At 37.7% G+C, this 17,434-nt stretch overlaps 1 protein-coding gene across 9 annotated transcripts in view; it reads left to right on the forward strand.

Moving 5' to 3' along the window:
• The window catches only part of LOC118279419 (plectin), a 66,596-nt gene that overhangs the window by 32,473 nt on the left and 16,689 nt on the right, over nucleotides 1-17,434 (forward strand). For 5 of the 9 annotated variants that reach the window (XR_007705934.1, XR_007705935.1, XM_050698319.1 and 2 more), the window contains exons 2-10: nucleotides 1,698-1,847; nucleotides 2,244-2,340; nucleotides 2,430-2,485; nucleotides 3,463-3,726; nucleotides 5,066-5,233; nucleotides 5,428-5,598; nucleotides 7,208-7,953; nucleotides 8,813-9,023; nucleotides 13,634-13,786. Coding sequence is in view for 6 of the 9 variants with exons in the window: in XM_050698319.1 (XP_050554276.1) it covers nucleotides 1,698-1,847; nucleotides 2,244-2,340; nucleotides 2,430-2,485; nucleotides 3,463-3,726; nucleotides 5,066-5,233; nucleotides 5,428-5,598; nucleotides 7,208-7,953; nucleotides 8,813-9,023; nucleotides 13,634-13,786 (2,016 nt within the window). In the remaining 3 variants the exon portion in view is untranslated. The remainder of the gene's footprint in view (nucleotides 1-1,697; nucleotides 1,848-2,243; nucleotides 2,341-2,429; nucleotides 2,486-3,462; nucleotides 3,727-5,065; nucleotides 5,234-5,427; nucleotides 5,599-7,207; nucleotides 7,954-8,812; nucleotides 9,024-13,633; nucleotides 13,787-17,434) is intronic. The other 4 variants (XM_035599115.2, XM_050698321.1, XR_007705936.1 and 1 more) reach the window with 3 other exon arrangements.

The raw sequence follows: 17,434 nt of genomic DNA on the forward strand, positions 1-17,434 counted from the left end.
TGCGTAAGTAAAGACATATAGGAAATAGATGGCGGAAGCAAACATACGTTACATGTTACTCAAATATATTGACATGGTCGTCCTTTTGTGACAAACTAAAATGGGAACGAAGAAGCTGAGCGAATAGGAAGAGATGAAAGATATCTTCGAACTACTGAGCAAAGCTAATGTAGGTAATAGAGTTTAGTTTGAAAAGACGTGACATATCGGCGGAGTGGTTTCAAATGTGAAGTCACAAAGATTAGATGTATGTTTTCAAAAGTCTTCGTTGCCTTGTGTATCAACTGCAATAGCCAAGCAAGGAGTTTAGATTTCGTTTTATTAGGACAAGCTTTTTCGGATTTTCAAATGTTTCCTCAGTATACCACGAATGATTTGGGAATTCTACCCGGAATGACAATAGACCAGGGTTTCCCAAACTATGAATCGCGATCCTTGGTGAGTCATTAGCGAATCTTTAGCTGGCCTTGTCATTTAAAAGACATACTCACCAACATTTCTGTATTTTATTTTTCATATTGATAACGGTTTAATACTCTGAAGGTGGGTTCTGAGTTTAGGAACTTAATTTAGATAGGTCGTAGTCCAGACAATTTTGGGAACCACTAGTGAAAACGTGGGATTCAAAATACGTGACGTTTTTCGAAATCCCCCGTAACCACAGTCTGTAACTATTCCATATAGACCAACTAAAACCAAATCAACCGTCGTCGTCGTCAATCGCGTGCAAACGTCCTGTTAAAAAAGTATTTACTCGTAGGTATCGGACCCAACGAATAAATCAAACCAAATAGTTGGCTCGTATAAAGAATTTAATATTTGACGTATTTCGTACATGTGGGTAACATTTACCTTCTCGTTGCTAATGTAAAGTTAACGACTTATCGACATACAAACACGACAATTCCATATATGTATATGGAATTTACACTATGTGTGAAACAGAGTTAGATCGTAATATGATCCCAGGCTCATTAAAGGTTGTTGATTTCAGTCGGCTGTCACTCTATACAACGTGTAACAAAAAGGGGGTATACATATCAATTGTACGGCTTCTAGATAACATAACAAACGATACGGTAAGGTTTTTTAAACTCATGTTTTCATGGTACCAAATTATGAATTTTTCAAATCGCGCTACCGCGTGATTCAAAATTAGGTAGACAGGTACTAGGCGATCAGATTGACAGAAGAAATGTTTCGTAATATTAGCGAGTGACCCCTGTAGTGTTGTGACATGTTTGTATGATTTAAAATCAAGAACCATGCGATACCAAGTATTTGGTACAATTTTTTTTAATCGTATTTTAAGCTGAAACTTCGTGTAGAGACTCTATTCAACCTATATTCATCAGCCCTTCTTGATGTATATGGGTATTTTGTTACACATTGTATATATGCCATGAGTTACAAGCCATTGCTAACGATAGTCATTGATTCTAAGGCAGTAAAAGTGGCAGTAAAAGTTCACCAGAGATGTACATAAACTTACTTCTAGTAGTAATAGTCATTTAGTAATTTATCTCCGAAGAGAAGGACAGCAACATGCATAACATTTTCAAAGACCCTATTGCAATCGCCAGGCTTTTTGACAAGCATGGGGATTATTATAAAGGACCTAACCACAGAGAGATATAACTCACTCAACAAAGCATGCCTTTTAAACAGCAAAATAATATTCATGCGTTTTCCCACAGAAACAAGCGATGCTCGTACGACAACTGGAAGAAGAACTAAGACTGCGCATGCGTCAGCCCGCTCCCGAATTACAACAACAGCTGGAAGCCTTGTTTTCTGAAAATGAACATCTACAAAGAGAGATAGCAATATTGAGAGATACAATAAAGGTGAGATAGAAGATACAATACTTTTAGATTTTTAGGACAGGTCGCATTTGCTGCAAATGACCCAAAGTTCATAGAAAGACACAGGTCTATTATTCGAATGTAAGACATCATTAGGATAATGTCAGTAATTGATTTTATGTTAAAAATAGCATATCATTTAGAAATACACAATTTGGATTCAGCGAGATACCTAAAATGAATATTAAAGATAGATTAGCAGTTTCACATTTCTGTATAACGCAGAATAATTACAGTCAATTGAGAATTTCGCAGATTATGTATAATTTCCAACGATCCCTAGCTCGCTTTTAAAGGCTGGCACAAACTCCGTGAAAGACAGCGATACTACGAATAATCCCATTAAAAATTTAACAAACCAATTTCGTTTGCAAACAGGAACTAGAATTGAGGATCGAAACACAGAAACAAACACTCCAAGCCAGGGATGAGAGCATCAAAAAATTACTTGAAATGCTCCAAAACAAGGGGATGGGTACGTAGCGAAAGTTTATCTGTATTGTTTATCCGTACTTACCGTCGGCCGTAGTTGCTTAGCAGAAGTAAAAATCCGATAACTTTCAGGTAAAGAAGAAGAGCGTCAAATGTTCCAACAGATGCAAGCGATGGCGCAAAAACAGGTAATTGTCGCAACATTACCTAGCGTGTCTCGTGTGCATGTCTGTAGCAAAACTTCTAATGCTCAGCCGAGACTTCTTAGCGATCTATTGGAAATTTTGTTACTTCTAGCGGTTTCCTGCACTGTGTAGCGTAGCGGTATACTGTGCACGTCACTCTGCTTCCTGTATTAGTGTAGTAGTGCTGTGTACCACATGGGCGTTTTATTTTGTGATACCTTTATCATCGTCACTGTTTCTGTTAGAGTTGCTCTTGATAGTTTCATTTCATTCATTTCTTGACTCTTGAGCCGAATGTGACTGTCGCGACGCCTCTTTATGTATTAACTGATCGATCACACTCGTTGGCTTCATAAACTCTTTATCAAATCTCGCTTCTCACTCCCACGGTCTTTCAATACCTTTCTGTGACACTGTCAAAGCTTGAGTCCTGAGCACCAATTTACCGTTTTCTTACTCCCTCTTCCCGCCACCTACACGTCGACGATACAAAACAAACATTAAACATGATTTTTAAAATTTCATCAAAGACGTATTAATGACTAATTCGGCCTCCAACACAAAGAAAAATTAAAAGAAAATATCGACACGAACACAAACTAAATCACGACATTGCATGTTTAGCAGCTCATTATGTCCCCGTCACATGAACCTTAGAGAAGACCGTCTCGTATAAATTTTATTGGACATTCAGTTTGAGCAATCATTGTTTTTAGAAGCAAAAATTTAATTTGTACCGCCTTCACCTGGGGCTGCGTCGTGTCGATGGCGAATTGTTTGTCGTAGCCGCGACCCGATTGTCGCACGTCGCGGCTAGTTCACAGTAGCAGTATCGTGTCGCGTCCGACCGGCACGCAGCCCCAGCGAGGCGCGACGAGACGCGTCGCCGGTCGTAGGTAGGTTGTATGTTGAGCGGAGCCGCCGTCGGTGCTGGCGGCGGCGGGCGGCGGCGGCGGCTGACCGACTCGCGTGACTGGCAGGAGCTCAAGGCGACGGCGGACACGCTGCGGGCGCTGCAGGTGCAGCTGGAGCGCGCGCTGGCCGCGGCCGGCCTGCCGGGCGGCAGCGCGGGCGCCACGCTCACGGCGGTGCTCGAGACCAAGGAAGCGCGCATCGCCACGCTCGAGCGGCAGGTCGCGTTGCTCGAAGGCGAGCTGGCCGCGCTCGTGTCGCCGCCGCCGCCCTCGCTCGCGCCCTCGCACGCCTCGCTTTACGATAAGGCCGACCCTCCCTTCAAGAGACAAGTAAGTTTTCTGCTGAACGACGTGCGGGTGATGAAGGACGGGCGGCTCAGCGCGCCGCCGCCGCCGGTGCGCACGCCGCGGCCCGCGCTGCGCTCAAGCCACGCGCACCCCCGCGCCTCGCCCTACTATAGTGCCACCACTCTGTGACTCCGTCGCCGACGACCGACGAGTACCGTGTCAATTTCTCGCTTTAAGTCCGAACTTAGCCGAAATCGTCGCCGACTGTGTTGACTCGTAATATTTTTGTGTAAACTTGTTCGTTGTTAAAGCTATTTTTATTAAAATAAGAGGAATTATATTCTTGAAAGATGTCGATTTAAATATTTTTGTTAAATAGGGCCTTAGACAAAGCGAATATATAAATTTAGATGAAAATTGTATGGTTAGATGAAACATGTGAGGTTGATTACGTTGACACCAAATTTAACGATTTAGAGATAGACTGTTATGAAAATAAAGACTGTCGAGGTCGAATGCATCGAACGATATAACATAACCCTCATGTCAAGGTTCCTGTGAACCTCCTTGATCGTTTTCTGATTTGATCATATTGTGCTTTCGGTGTTGATCGCAAGTCATCGTCCAGTACCGGCTCCAGCTTGTCCCGCGTCACCCGTCATCAACATCAATAGAGTAGCCCATCACGACCCGACCTCTCTCATGTAGTGGTCATGTTCCATCAGACTTCTCACAGTCACGGTAGATAAGTGTATCACAACGTAGGCGCCCGTGCATCTGACGATGTTTACTGTCGAACTACTTTGGTACTTATTAACTATATTCATTAGATGTTGGATTACTGGAAAACTTTCTACAACCCTCATCGAGGCTTCAGACTTTCATATATTTATTAGTATTAGTATAGAAAGTTTTCCAGGTGTAAATATCCACGTACTATTTGGTGATTCGGTGCGATTTATAAATATTTATATGTCGATGAATACGATTTATGATTGCATGTCGAATATTTGAACGTGTGAGAATATCGAAATGTCTTCCATGGCACTGCTCCTACCCGTGTTCACTACTTTAGTGCTGGAAACATTTCGTGCCCTGTGTACTAACAAATATTGACATAAAAAGCTTGCGTCGCTTGTCATAAGCTAGGTACTAACGTCACTAACCAGTATTTACTTGATGATCATTTGTGGATCAGTATTATTGAGTAGATTAAAGTTTTTAACATCCGTATCATTTCCGCCATCACTATTGCCTCCGTAGATAGTTTCTTTGGTTTATCTATTTGTGGAGTCTTCCATTTCTTGTGTTCTACTAACGAAATTTTTGGATTTATCTAATTCTATACCGACTTTTGGATGGATGGTGAAATGATGAGCAGCTGGACGAGTTCCGGTTGGAGATCCAGCGGCGAGATCAGGAGATCCTGGCGATGGCCGCCAAGATGAAGGCCTTGGAAGAGCAGCACCAGGACTACCAGCGGCACATTGCCGTGCTAAAGGAATCATTGTGCGCCAAAGAAGAACATTACAGTATGCTGCAGACCGACGTAAGTTATCACGTTCTATCACAAACAATACATCCTGTACGAATTATCTTAGTTGCTGAGATAATGTATCACACAGAACAAATCGAGTGGCACAACACACAATATAAACAAGTAGTGACGCACTATCGATTTACATTACAATGGATACATACAGGACCTGCCTAACTCATAACTTTTTGTTAACTTCAAAATAGACAAAGAACTACTACCATGCACAGGTGGAAGAACTGAAAGCCCGGCTTGATGAGAAGAGTAGGCTGGTGGAGAAGAAAACTGCGGCTGCACTGTCAGCCACACACGAACTCGCAGAGCTCAGAGACCACTCCGAGATCAAGGACAGGAAGATCAACGTGTTGCAGCGCAAGGTAAATAGAAACTGGAGGTGTTGGAGTTGGTCGTAGCATATACACTATACAAGCCATTCTTGTACAGTAAACGTATTAAAAAAGGATTCAATGCCAAGGAATCGTTGTTTAATAAAATATCTCTTTTGTTACTGAAGATCATTTAAGGGTTCGTTCACACAGACCGGCTCGGAGGAGAGCAAATTTTTATCACGTTGAAAATAGAGTTTCAAGTATTTGTATTAAGGTTTATTTTTAATGTGCACTGTTTTTGTCATTAAAAATTCGAAACGACCAAAATGCGACCATGATAATGCTTTTTAACGTTTCTGACCGAACAGAAACTATCATTAATGCTAATAGTAGCACGATTTACAATTCTAAACGTTGCGCTGCAGAATCGATACAATCGGTTTAAAACTGTTCTCTTATAAATTGAATCCTTTTTTAGCCCCAACTCATTACTGTATCTGTCAATTTACCTGAAAATGTTCCATTATATTCCTTTGTACGTTGTACGCTATTTTTATCTATTCGCGTGTTCTCTAGCTAGACTAGTATTACATTAAGACTGAAATTATTTTTTATATCTACATTTTTTATATTTATTGTGTATTTATTTTATTATGCTTATAATTTGCTTTTTAAATACATGTACATCTATTTCTTTATCTTATTTTATTTTTTGTTCAAAAACGGTATCTTTGGTCCAACTAATTGGGTTTAATTTGAAACAGTGTTTATTCAGTGAAATGGTCGATTCTATGAAATCGTTAACTGATTTCAAAATATGCATTGGTTGATTGCTCAGTCGATTGCACTAGCAACACGATATAAGACCATTAACATCAAACGGGGATCATCTATATTAGTGTGGCTATCGGTCAGTCGACCAATTCGTGTCCGTCCCAGTTCCCCAACAGTTCCAATGGAGCTACGGAATTATTAATGTACTAGGAAGCAATAGTTACAATTAAACTAATTTTCTATTCCCAGATAATTTCATTGAAATAGTTTATCGAACACTCCCAACGGGGTTTCACAATGAGTTCGTGATTTGAATATTTAATACTGTTTGCTTCGATTCAAAGATATTTATTGAAAGGTTATTAAACATGTATGTTTAGCCGTTGGATGCTTATTTTCCTCTGTTGTATGCGCTGTAAAATAAAGTGGTTGTAAGCGAAATTTAATTTCATTATCGCCACGAATACCTACACAAACAGTCGATACAGTCTTTAATCCAATTAATTACCGCTTCTCAAATACTTGCCCCATTTACTTGTTTAAGCTATTATGAGCAGTACCTACCAGTATTTTGGGTAATCTTGCTAATTGTGAATACAAGATTTTGGCAAACTTCTTTACACTGATTGCCTACTTGTTTCCTGGTGGTGTTTTGATTTCAAATGGGACATTATCTATTGTTTTTGTTATTGTTATGTAGAGCTACTTGTGTTGTGTTTTTTTTATTTATCGTCATTTTTGCTAGTGATTTTATGTTCGTCTTTTATGTTAAAGGTATGTTCTATTTTGTTTTTCTTTTTATTTTTCTTATATGCGTATACATATGTTTTTGTTGCTATAAGTATAACCACGAGTAGTATTTTACACATTAAATCAATTTCAGATTGAAAATCTGGAAGATCTGCTTAAAGAAAAAGATAATCAAGTTGATATGGCGAGAGCCAGACTGAATGCCATGCAAGCCCACCACTGTTCTTCTGAAGGTGCTCTCTCATCGCTCGAAGAAGTAATCGGAGACAAAGAGAAACAAATACAGCAGTTGAGAGAGCAGAGAGATCGAGCTGAACACGAAAAGAACGAAGAAAGAGAACTGCACGAACGAGAAATAGCCGAATATAAAATGAAACTCCATGCGCTTGAGAGCGAAGTAGAAAAACTTGGTGCTAGACTCGAAAGAGCTCAAGCCGAGAAAGATCGACTTGAGGCTAAGTTAGAAAGCTCACAGTCTGAACTGGGTAAGTCTAAAGCAGAGCTGGACAAGGCTGCCAGCGAGGTTGGCAGGTCTGGCGCTGATTGGGAGGCAGCTAAACAGCGCTTGGCAAGACTTGAGCTTGAGAATGAAAGACTCAAACATGAGCTGGAGCGGTCTCAGACAACGTTCGGCAGGAGCACTTTAACAACGTCACAGGAGTTGGACAGAGTGCAAGAGAAGGCTGATAAGAGTGCAGCAGAGTTGCGACGAACTCTGGCGGAACTGAGAGTGACTCAGGCAGATGCTGAGAGGGCTAGATCTGAGGCCAGTGCGCTGCAGGACAAACTGGAGAAGTCACAGGGTGAAGTGTATCGTCTGAAGGCTAAGCTTGAAAATGCACAAACAGAACAGGATAGCTTGAAGGAAGAATACGATCGGTAAGTGACGAATTTTTCGATCATGTCTTTTATTTGTCTCTTTTTATTGTATTTTGGTTCAAACAAAGTTTAGATAAGTCACGTTGTGGTTAGAGGTGATAAAAATCTTGGATCCACTTTGTAAACTTAAACTTAAACTACAGCTAGACTTAAAGAACTCTCAAGTCATTAAGAAATGTAAAAACAAACAGTTGTTAAGCGGATTAAGGGTCTCAGCACACATATGGGATCGGAAAGGGATCGTCACCGTATCGCCTCGAGCCGTTCAGAATGGTTTGTATTAAACTCCCTACTGCAACGCACACTAATCGGAATAATAACGTAATCGCCTCGCCTCGGAACAGGCTCCGAACTTGAATTCCCGCGCTTACGGCTCATCGTCCCCGCGCTTACGTTTCTCCGTCCCCGCGCTTACGTCTCTCCGTACCGACTAACTATCGTGTTAGTCTAGTCGGTGTCGCCTAGCCGTAGCCGAGTTGACGTACAGGCGCTGCTGATACGCTTTCGTTACGTGCATACGGTAGGTTGACGCCTGGTTGACAGCGAGGCGAAAGGCGTTACGGTTACGATCCCTTTCCGATCCCATATGTGTGCTGAGACCTTAAAAGCCATTTGAGTTGAATCCTTTAGCAAATATTAAACTAACAAGTAAGATATAAGCTAAAGAATCTCTCCAATATACTCTACATACTTCACATAACTTAAAGAACGCACTTCATAACTTTCTTTATTTATGTTCTTGTAATATCAAAGTTTATCAACATAACTTGAGTTGAGTATTTGATACTGTTTAGGAGTTTGGAAACTCTCATGTTTCATATCATATATGTAACCATTTAATGTAAATTATTTTATTTAGGGTGCAATCTTCGGTAAGTCGTCTCCATTCTGAGCGAGATAAGGCTGTGGCAGAGTTGGATAAAGCTAGAGAGGAATTAGAACGTACTCAGGCCACTCTGGGCAAGGCTCAGTTGCAACAGGACAAACTCCAAGCCTCGCTGGACGCCGCTCACTCTGAGATCGATAAGCTGCAAGAGAAATTGGACAAAGCTGCTGCTGAAGTCAGAAAGGTGAGTCTTAAATGGAATTTATATAGATTAAGCCGATAGTATACTGCAGTACCAAAGGTTAAGGGTTATTTTAGACATAAATCTGGCAGGATTTAGGAGAGACGAGAATAAAAATTAATTTAGGCTAAATACATTTTATCGACTGTGTATTTGATTAGTGCCAGGGTCTTAATATATGTACCTTCATGTCAATCTTGTCATCACTAAAGGTATCTTTCGAAGACGAGATGTAAGACAAATGTATGTATGCAAATTAGTCATAAAAACGAGTTTACCACGATTACTCTCTTCTGTTTACGTGAACCACTAGTAGCCCACAGAAGACGAGGATGATCCGCAAAATAAATACCACGGTCAAAGTTACAATCAAGCTTATATCAAAGGAGACAACTGAGATAAACAACTGATTTCAACAATCCATAAGTCACTACTTTTATGAGTGAACGAGAAAATTAGAGCGTGGGACCACATTAATAATAGTAATAATGGTCCTTATCATATAAATAATTATAAAGTGGTCGTTGACTAGAAAAAGATTGAGAACCCCTGCTTTAAATTAAGCTATTTAACTCACATATACGTATACCATGTGATGTAGTACTTAAATATGGTAGAAATATGACGAAAATAAACAAGAAATTCTATGAGAGCGCTTGAGTTACACTCTGCGCGGATGAGTTTTCGAGTTGGCACTCGGTTATCTTTCCGAAAATATGAATTTAAATGTTGATGGATGAGGAAGGGAAGACGCGAACTATGAATGAACAAGATATCTAGTAAGAATGTCTGATGGTGAAGTTTAAGAATAAGTATAGTAGACAAATTTTTCTAAACTAGTGGTCGCCTAGTGGTCGAAATTCGACCATATACGATTTAATTTACAATACCACTTAACATACGTTCAAGGATAATTTGTATTTAACGAATTGCTATTAGTTTTGTAAAATTCAAATTAATATATTCCGGCGCATCATGAATAACCAAACCTCCTTCAATTAGAAACCTCTTTTCATATGAGACGTGAGAATACCATCGCAATGTCTATCGATTTTGACATTTTGTCAAATACGATCAGATACTATGCATGTGTGTGTAATGTTTTATTTATGTCAAAATCCATCAAGCCGTTTAGGCTAGAGAGTGAAAAATTTAATGTACTTTATAAGCATTATTTTTGAAAAATATTAACGTTCCGCAATTCTCCTACACATAAACTATAAGTGTACCAAATTTTATGCTCCAACGTCCGCGCAATTTTCGTAAAAACTGTTACAAAGTTTTTGCTTCACGTATTAATAACTATATAGATATAGGTATAATTTCCATACACAACAATAATAACTTTACCTAATACTCATTTAATTAATTTTGATAATATTAAATTATTTATAAACATTTATTTGGCACAACAACACCGGGCATAATCAGTACATGTGACATAAAATAATATATGGATGGATATCCACATGACGAAATTTCCTAAAAAAACAAACAAACACACTTAAAACTATTGTTTTGTGCCTATTTCTAAATGCCCTTCCTCTCTCTTATGACAAGTGTGATGATCTAAACTACTGCTATCAGTTTAAGACCTAAAATATACCAACACTTTCGCAAATAAAATAATATGACTTTTATATTTGAACGACTGCACAGTTGGCGCAGTGGCTAGGCAAATGGCTGTCGTGCAACGTGGCGCGGGTTCGATTCCCGCATGGAACAATTCTTTGTGTGATCCACAGATTGTTGTTCCGGGTCTGGGTGTCATGTGTTTGTGAACTTGTATGTTTGTAAACGCACCCACGACACAGGAGAAAATCCTATTGTGGGGCAGAAATACAAAAAAAAAATTGAAGAATTCTTAATTTGACCTTACACAGTACGTACCTACTTATATAGTAACAAACGGGGTTAAGTGTTCCATGTATAGTTTGTAGTTTATTGCCGATTAAAGAGTTTACGATTGTTTGATAGACGCCATAAAATACTATTTGTGACAATCTAAACGCATTGTTCGTGAGTTACGTTTGAACTGGCATATGGAAGGGTTTTGCTCATATTTTGACCATTTTTGAGATGATAGCTAAGCCGTAGTTTAGGGAATAGGTTGTTGATGATGATAATAGTATTTTTTTTTACTAGTATATTGTAATTCCATTATAATAAGATGAGTATTTCTGAGGCTTTGCTTTTACCGCGTTTAGCCTTCTGATTGGTTGGTTAACTTACAGCAGCCAAACCGAGTGCCTAAAGTCATAAATGTGTCGATAGTGGTAACGTAAAACTAACTCGCAGTAGGCATTCTGAATTAATTAACGGATATTTTGATAGAATCACTCACAAAGTCAAAGTCAAAATTATTTATTGCAAATATACCAGGAAGGCACTTTTGAACGTCAAAGCAAATATAATAATTTTAATAACGTCTGTCTGTCGGTCAGTCCTCTAGTGAAGCTTTTTTCTTGTTTCAAAGTATAGATTCCTATGGAGAAGAACGAGCCAAAAATTATGGAGTTTCTTGTAAAGTGGGTGTACATTGTATAGCGGCATTACGTGCCATAATGTGCACCTCTGTCTACCCCTTCGGGGATAAAAGGCGTGACGTTGTGTGTGTGTGTGCGAAGTCACCAGTAGCTAACTAGTTATTGCTATAAATGTCATAGCCAAGTTGCAAAGCGAAACTATAGCAGACACAATATTAAATTAGACCAATGATATGCAGGAAACCAGGAAACTTTGGACACTGCAAATACTCGTACAAAGTAGAACACTTCCGAAGTTTGCACGTACGAGTTGATGTGGCTAACTTATTTGTCAACGGTAGAGGAGATTCTAGCAATACAATAATATGTGAGGTACTTGTACTGTATGTGTGTTTAGTTGTTGTTTTCTAGTACTTGTAAATATGATAACTCACTTAACTTCATGTCCTATGAACTCTTGGTAGGGGAGAGAACAGAAATTCTATATACAATGTGATAGAGGTGAGACTTCTAACCCGTTAAGGCTGAGTACTACATCTAATTTTGAACCCCCAATTGAAAAATACGTTCCTCTCATACAGCGATATATTAAGATATATCCATCTAATATATACAATTTCCATGTCACAGTGTTAGTTACCGTTGTCCTCCGAAACGCCTTTGCCGTTTTTTAATATGCGTATTAAGTGGTTCTGAGAATCGGCTACTATCTATTTTCCATTCCCCTAAGTTACTTTTTAATTTTTTTTGTCTACACTAGAATTTATCAAGATACTAGAAATGATTAATAAGGCAAAACAACGTTTGCTGGGTCAGCTAGTATTCATATGACTTAGGATTTTGTTTGCGACAGTTCATAAAGCTTTCGATCAATTATGACAACATTTTGATTGATAGGAATGCTTATAATAACTGATCGGCTGTGACTCATATTTTCAAATATAACTTAAAGATCTCATATTTTTTACTCTAAGATTTATTTAAACACTAGTTAATTCAAATGACAACTCATATATAGCAAGATCTCATATTTTTAAACTTAAAGATCTATTTAAACACCACATAATATGTACTCGTAAATCAATTAATTTAAATGATAAATAGTTACGGATGGAACTGACAAGTCTTTGATACATAAGTAAAATGTTGGTAGGTAGGATGACAGTCATTAATCCACACTTGACCTGCGAGGATTACTTACTGTACACCCTGAGAGTAGGGCAGTGTCCCAAATGTAAGGGACGTGAAGGCTGATTATGCAAGAATTGTAAAAGTACTCTTGAAAGTTACTCTTAAGGATAAGGATTAATTTATATCCTTGGAACATGTAGTGCATTTTAGAACTCATTATAAGGAGTTAAACTAGCGGCTGCTTTTAAACATTTCAAAGTCAAAGCATTTATTTTAAATAATCCTTAATAAGGCACTTTTGAAAAGCCACATTGAATTGTCCGTCAGTCTGTGTGTCAGTAAAGATAGGTAAGATAGGTAGGCTCGTTCCAAAGTGTAAGTGTAAATCTGTGGGTCACACCACAAGCTATTGTACTGGAACTGCTCTGGCTGTGACGTCTGTGTGAAGATTTTGATCGTAAGTGTATGCACAATAGACGAGAAAATCCTAATTCTGGTAAAACCAAGTAACACCTACGGAATAATAAAGATTTAGAGAAAGTAGGCAAATGTACGCTCAACCAATTTTTACTTCAAAATATTATATTATGGACCACAGGAGCAAGTCCAAAACGTTCCGCTATCCGATTGTCTGCGTAGCATGTGTATTCTGCTAACCCTTTGAAGAGTCTTTCATTTAGGAGCGGATGTATTCCGTCGAAAATGAAATTGATGTAATAAAAGTTACAATGACGTTTTTAGTAGCACGGAGACTGGAAATGTGCCCGGTATATGGCAATAGGCTCACCACCTATTTATTACAGGAGACTTAGAACATAAATTGTGAATAGTGGGTGTACACATTGGCATTACGTGCCATAATGTGCACCTCTGCCTACCCCTTCGAGGATTAAAGGCGTGACGATATGTATGTATGTATGTACGTCTTTAGTAAGTTACCTGCACCCAATTATCTACATAAATAACATAGTACTAATTCTTCTGTCTTTCTCACAGTGTCAAGTGGACCGAGAGAAGCAGGCGTATGACTTCGAGTCGCTGCAATCACAGCTGGACAAGGCGCTGGGCATGTCAGCTCGCTTCGGCAAGGAGAGAGACACGGCGCAGCTCGAGGCTGATCGGTTCCGAGACAAGTATGAGAAGTCACAGGTAAGATTGATTAGCCATTTTGATTCTTATTTGTACAGGTCTTATGGTGGAATTTCCCAGGTGATATGGGGATATTTTAAAATGGTTTTATTTATCTTGCCCCGTTTGTTTGTTTGGGTCTTTAGTGATTGGAATTTTACCCCCTTTCCGACGACAGATCGACCAGATTTGGTATGCAATCTTAATTTAGATGATAATACAATATAATGTATATTTTTCTTCTCAATAATCTTGATGGTAATGTAATTATGTGCGTTATTAAATTCATCTAATACATATGTGAAGGTAGAGCCATATTTCAGCATGTATGGGCCGGTCGACCACGGCCTTGTGAAAACCAACGTGGACCAACGCCTGCATTGTGTTTCCCTATTGTCACTCTAGCTGAAAAACAAAGCTTATAGTACATTTTAGTTTTAGTTTCAACTAAAGCTGTCTAAAGTTTATTTTTGCACAAAAACCTTAACAAACAAACGACGAGAACTCTTCTAAAACGTTTAACAATTCAAGAGAGTTTATGGCCCTTTAGTGGGAGTAAATATAGGCTCTGCAGTAAATGGGGAACACAGGCACACAGACTCTCTGGCTTTAAAATATATTTAAGTCGTGATGGAAATAAAATCTGTCACTTAGGTCGGGTTTATTTTTCCCAACTTAGCGGAAAATATGTATTATGGGAGTTTTGACTGCGATATTCGTGCATGATCGTTGATCACGGCGATATATACGACTACTTTAGATGCTAGCTGTTGCTCGCAGTTTCACTTCAGTAATAAAAGCACTTTCCAGACCCCTAATTATTTCGAAATACAAAATTCATTGCATAAAATCCCTCCGTAGTGATAGAAAGATTGATAAACAAACAAAAACAATTTTATTATGCATTTATTCAGATTCTTCTACACATAAACTATAAGTGTACCAAATTTTATGCTCAATTTTCGTAAAAAGTGGTCTAAAGTTTTTGCATCATGTATTAATATTTAGATTCAAGAATTGCCCAGCAAAAATCATGAAAGCAAAATTGACACATAAAAAATCGTAACCACAACAAATTAAAACATATTTTTCCATCTTTTTAAGAATATAAAAACAATATTAAGTTTAAATAAAACAAACAACACAACACAACATAAATAACCACAGAAATGAAATTTTAAAATCCATTTTTAACGTGAAAATTATGGTACGTGAGTCGCCTGAAACTTCACTTAGCTGAAAGGCTGTCGAACCTGAAACACGAGTCTGTAAACGGATACAACTGAATATTTGATGGTTTCAGCTGAAAATTTCAAGCCTAAATGTAGGCAACTGAGACTCGGACGGCTGTTATAAAATTAAACTTTGAATAGGTACATTTTAAAACTGAATATGGAATACATTTTACAATTCTGAACATTGATATTTTCAGTGGGATTTTTATGTAAAACTAGCTTTTGCCCGCGACTTCGTTCGCGTGGAATAGTGACTTCCGGCAAATTTTTGGTTTTAACCACATAGTTCCCGATCTCGCGGGATCTCTTCAAAAATGGGATGTGGAAGATATTCCAGGGAACTCTTCAAAAATCAACATAATGAGCTCTGCGTTTCAATTTAATAGATGTATACTCACTTAGAGCATTGAAAAAATAGTTTAAAAACGGACTTAAACTAACTTAAAACTAAAGAAAGCTACGAATTACGAATTTATAACAATTAAAAAAGAAACTATATTACAACCTATCCTCTATGCTATAATAACCAAGCTTAAACTAAATAATTTAAAAGAAACGACTTAAATCTAATCTAATTAATTTATAAATTAGACTTACAATTTTATTAAAAAAACTAACTACAGTAACTACTAATAATCGATATCAAACTAAACCTACGTTAAATAGTTTAACCAAAAAACCAGGAAAACCCAACAAATAAACTTATTAATTGACAAATACAACGAAACCAATTTAGAATATACGAAACAGCAGGACCACTACAGACAAATAATCATACGACTGATAATACACTTTTTCTACGATAGTACCGAAGCGCTCGGCCGATACCCAACCAAATGAATGTAACGAAACCATAGCGCGATCTATTTCGATCCCAACGCCATCTATCGAGGATAAAGACAACTTGGATTATTTATTTATACTCCGTTCGGGCATTTTCTTTGTACTAAAAGTTTAATTATATTGATATTATTTTTTTCATACCTTTTTACTATTTATTTACTTTTTTCGATGAATTAAAACAATAACATGAACCGAAGTCGTGTAACGATCGACATAGAATTATCTATACTCCGTTAGAGCATTTTCTTTGTACTAAATGTTTTATTATATTGATATTATTTTTTTCATACCTTTTTACTATTTATTTACTTTTTTTCGATAAATTAAAACAATAACATGAACCGAAGTCGTGTAACGATCGACATAGAATTATTTATAAATAATTTATTTCTTATTTTTATTTTTTGATTTTTGAAATAAAAATATATCTATGTCCTTTCTAAGGTTCTAAACTATATCTGTACCAAATTTCAACCAAATCCGTCAAATAGTTGCGGAGATTAATGGTATAAGCATAGAATGTTCGACGTGATTCTTTAATTTGACATAACTTTTTTATTTATGAACCGATTGACATGAAACAAACACTAAATGTAAATTTAAGCATCCCACAATATATTCGTGAAAACCGCATCCAACTCGGATCAGCCGTTTCTGAGATTAGCGCGCACAGACGAACAGACAAACAGACAAACAGACAAACAGACAAACAGACAAAAAAAAGTTAATTACATTTTTGGGTTCGACATCGACATAACAATAACCCCTGCTATTTTTTTTATTTTTATTTTCAATGTACAGACAGCACTTTTCTACGATTTTATTATATGTATAGATATAAAAAGAAGTCGGGTTTTCCTTCCTGACGCTATAACTCCACAATGCACGAACCGACTTCCACGGTTTTGCTTTCGTTGGAAAGGTCTTGGGCTCCGTGAGGTTTAAGAAAATTCAAGAGACCTAGTAGGAAAATAGGGAAAATCGTTTCGTCTTTTACTGTGTAGTTGTGTGATATCAATCACCTGTTAATAAACATGAAACCGTTTTACTACATGCATATGAATATACATACGATACATACACCAAATCACATTTTTTACAATTTTTGTCTGTCTGTCTGTTCTTTGTTGCGGCTAATCTCTAAAATGGCTAGACCGATTTTGACGAGACTTTCATTGGCAGGTAGCTTATGCACTAAAGAGTAACTTAGGCTACTTTAATTAGTTATCCACGCGACGCAAAGCCGCAAGCATCAGTTACTAAAGAATATAACAAAAGGAGCATTGAGCCAAAAATTCTCAATTACAATTCTCCAGATATTGGATTTACTTGACAAAAACTCCTCATTCCAATTACGATAGAAATATTTTCCTTATTGCTATAATTTCTTTTCCAATCTTTTGTTAACTTTCCAGTCTCGGATTTTGATTATTTATTCTTTACGACACGGCTTTATACTTATCTTTTTATTGTGGTGACCTTTCACTCTATTCCGCTTTGAATTTCAACTAAATTCTTCTATGTGTTTAGTGATTTTTGTGGCATTGATTACTATTTTGTCTTCTACACAAGTTCATTACGAAGTCACTAT

The sequence above is a fragment of the Spodoptera frugiperda genome, chromosome 14 (genome assembly GCF_023101765.2).
Source record: "Spodoptera frugiperda isolate SF20-4 chromosome 14, AGI-APGP_CSIRO_Sfru_2.0, whole genome shotgun sequence".
In the NCBI taxonomy this organism is placed as follows: Eukaryota; Metazoa; Arthropoda; class Insecta; order Lepidoptera; family Noctuidae; genus Spodoptera; species Spodoptera frugiperda.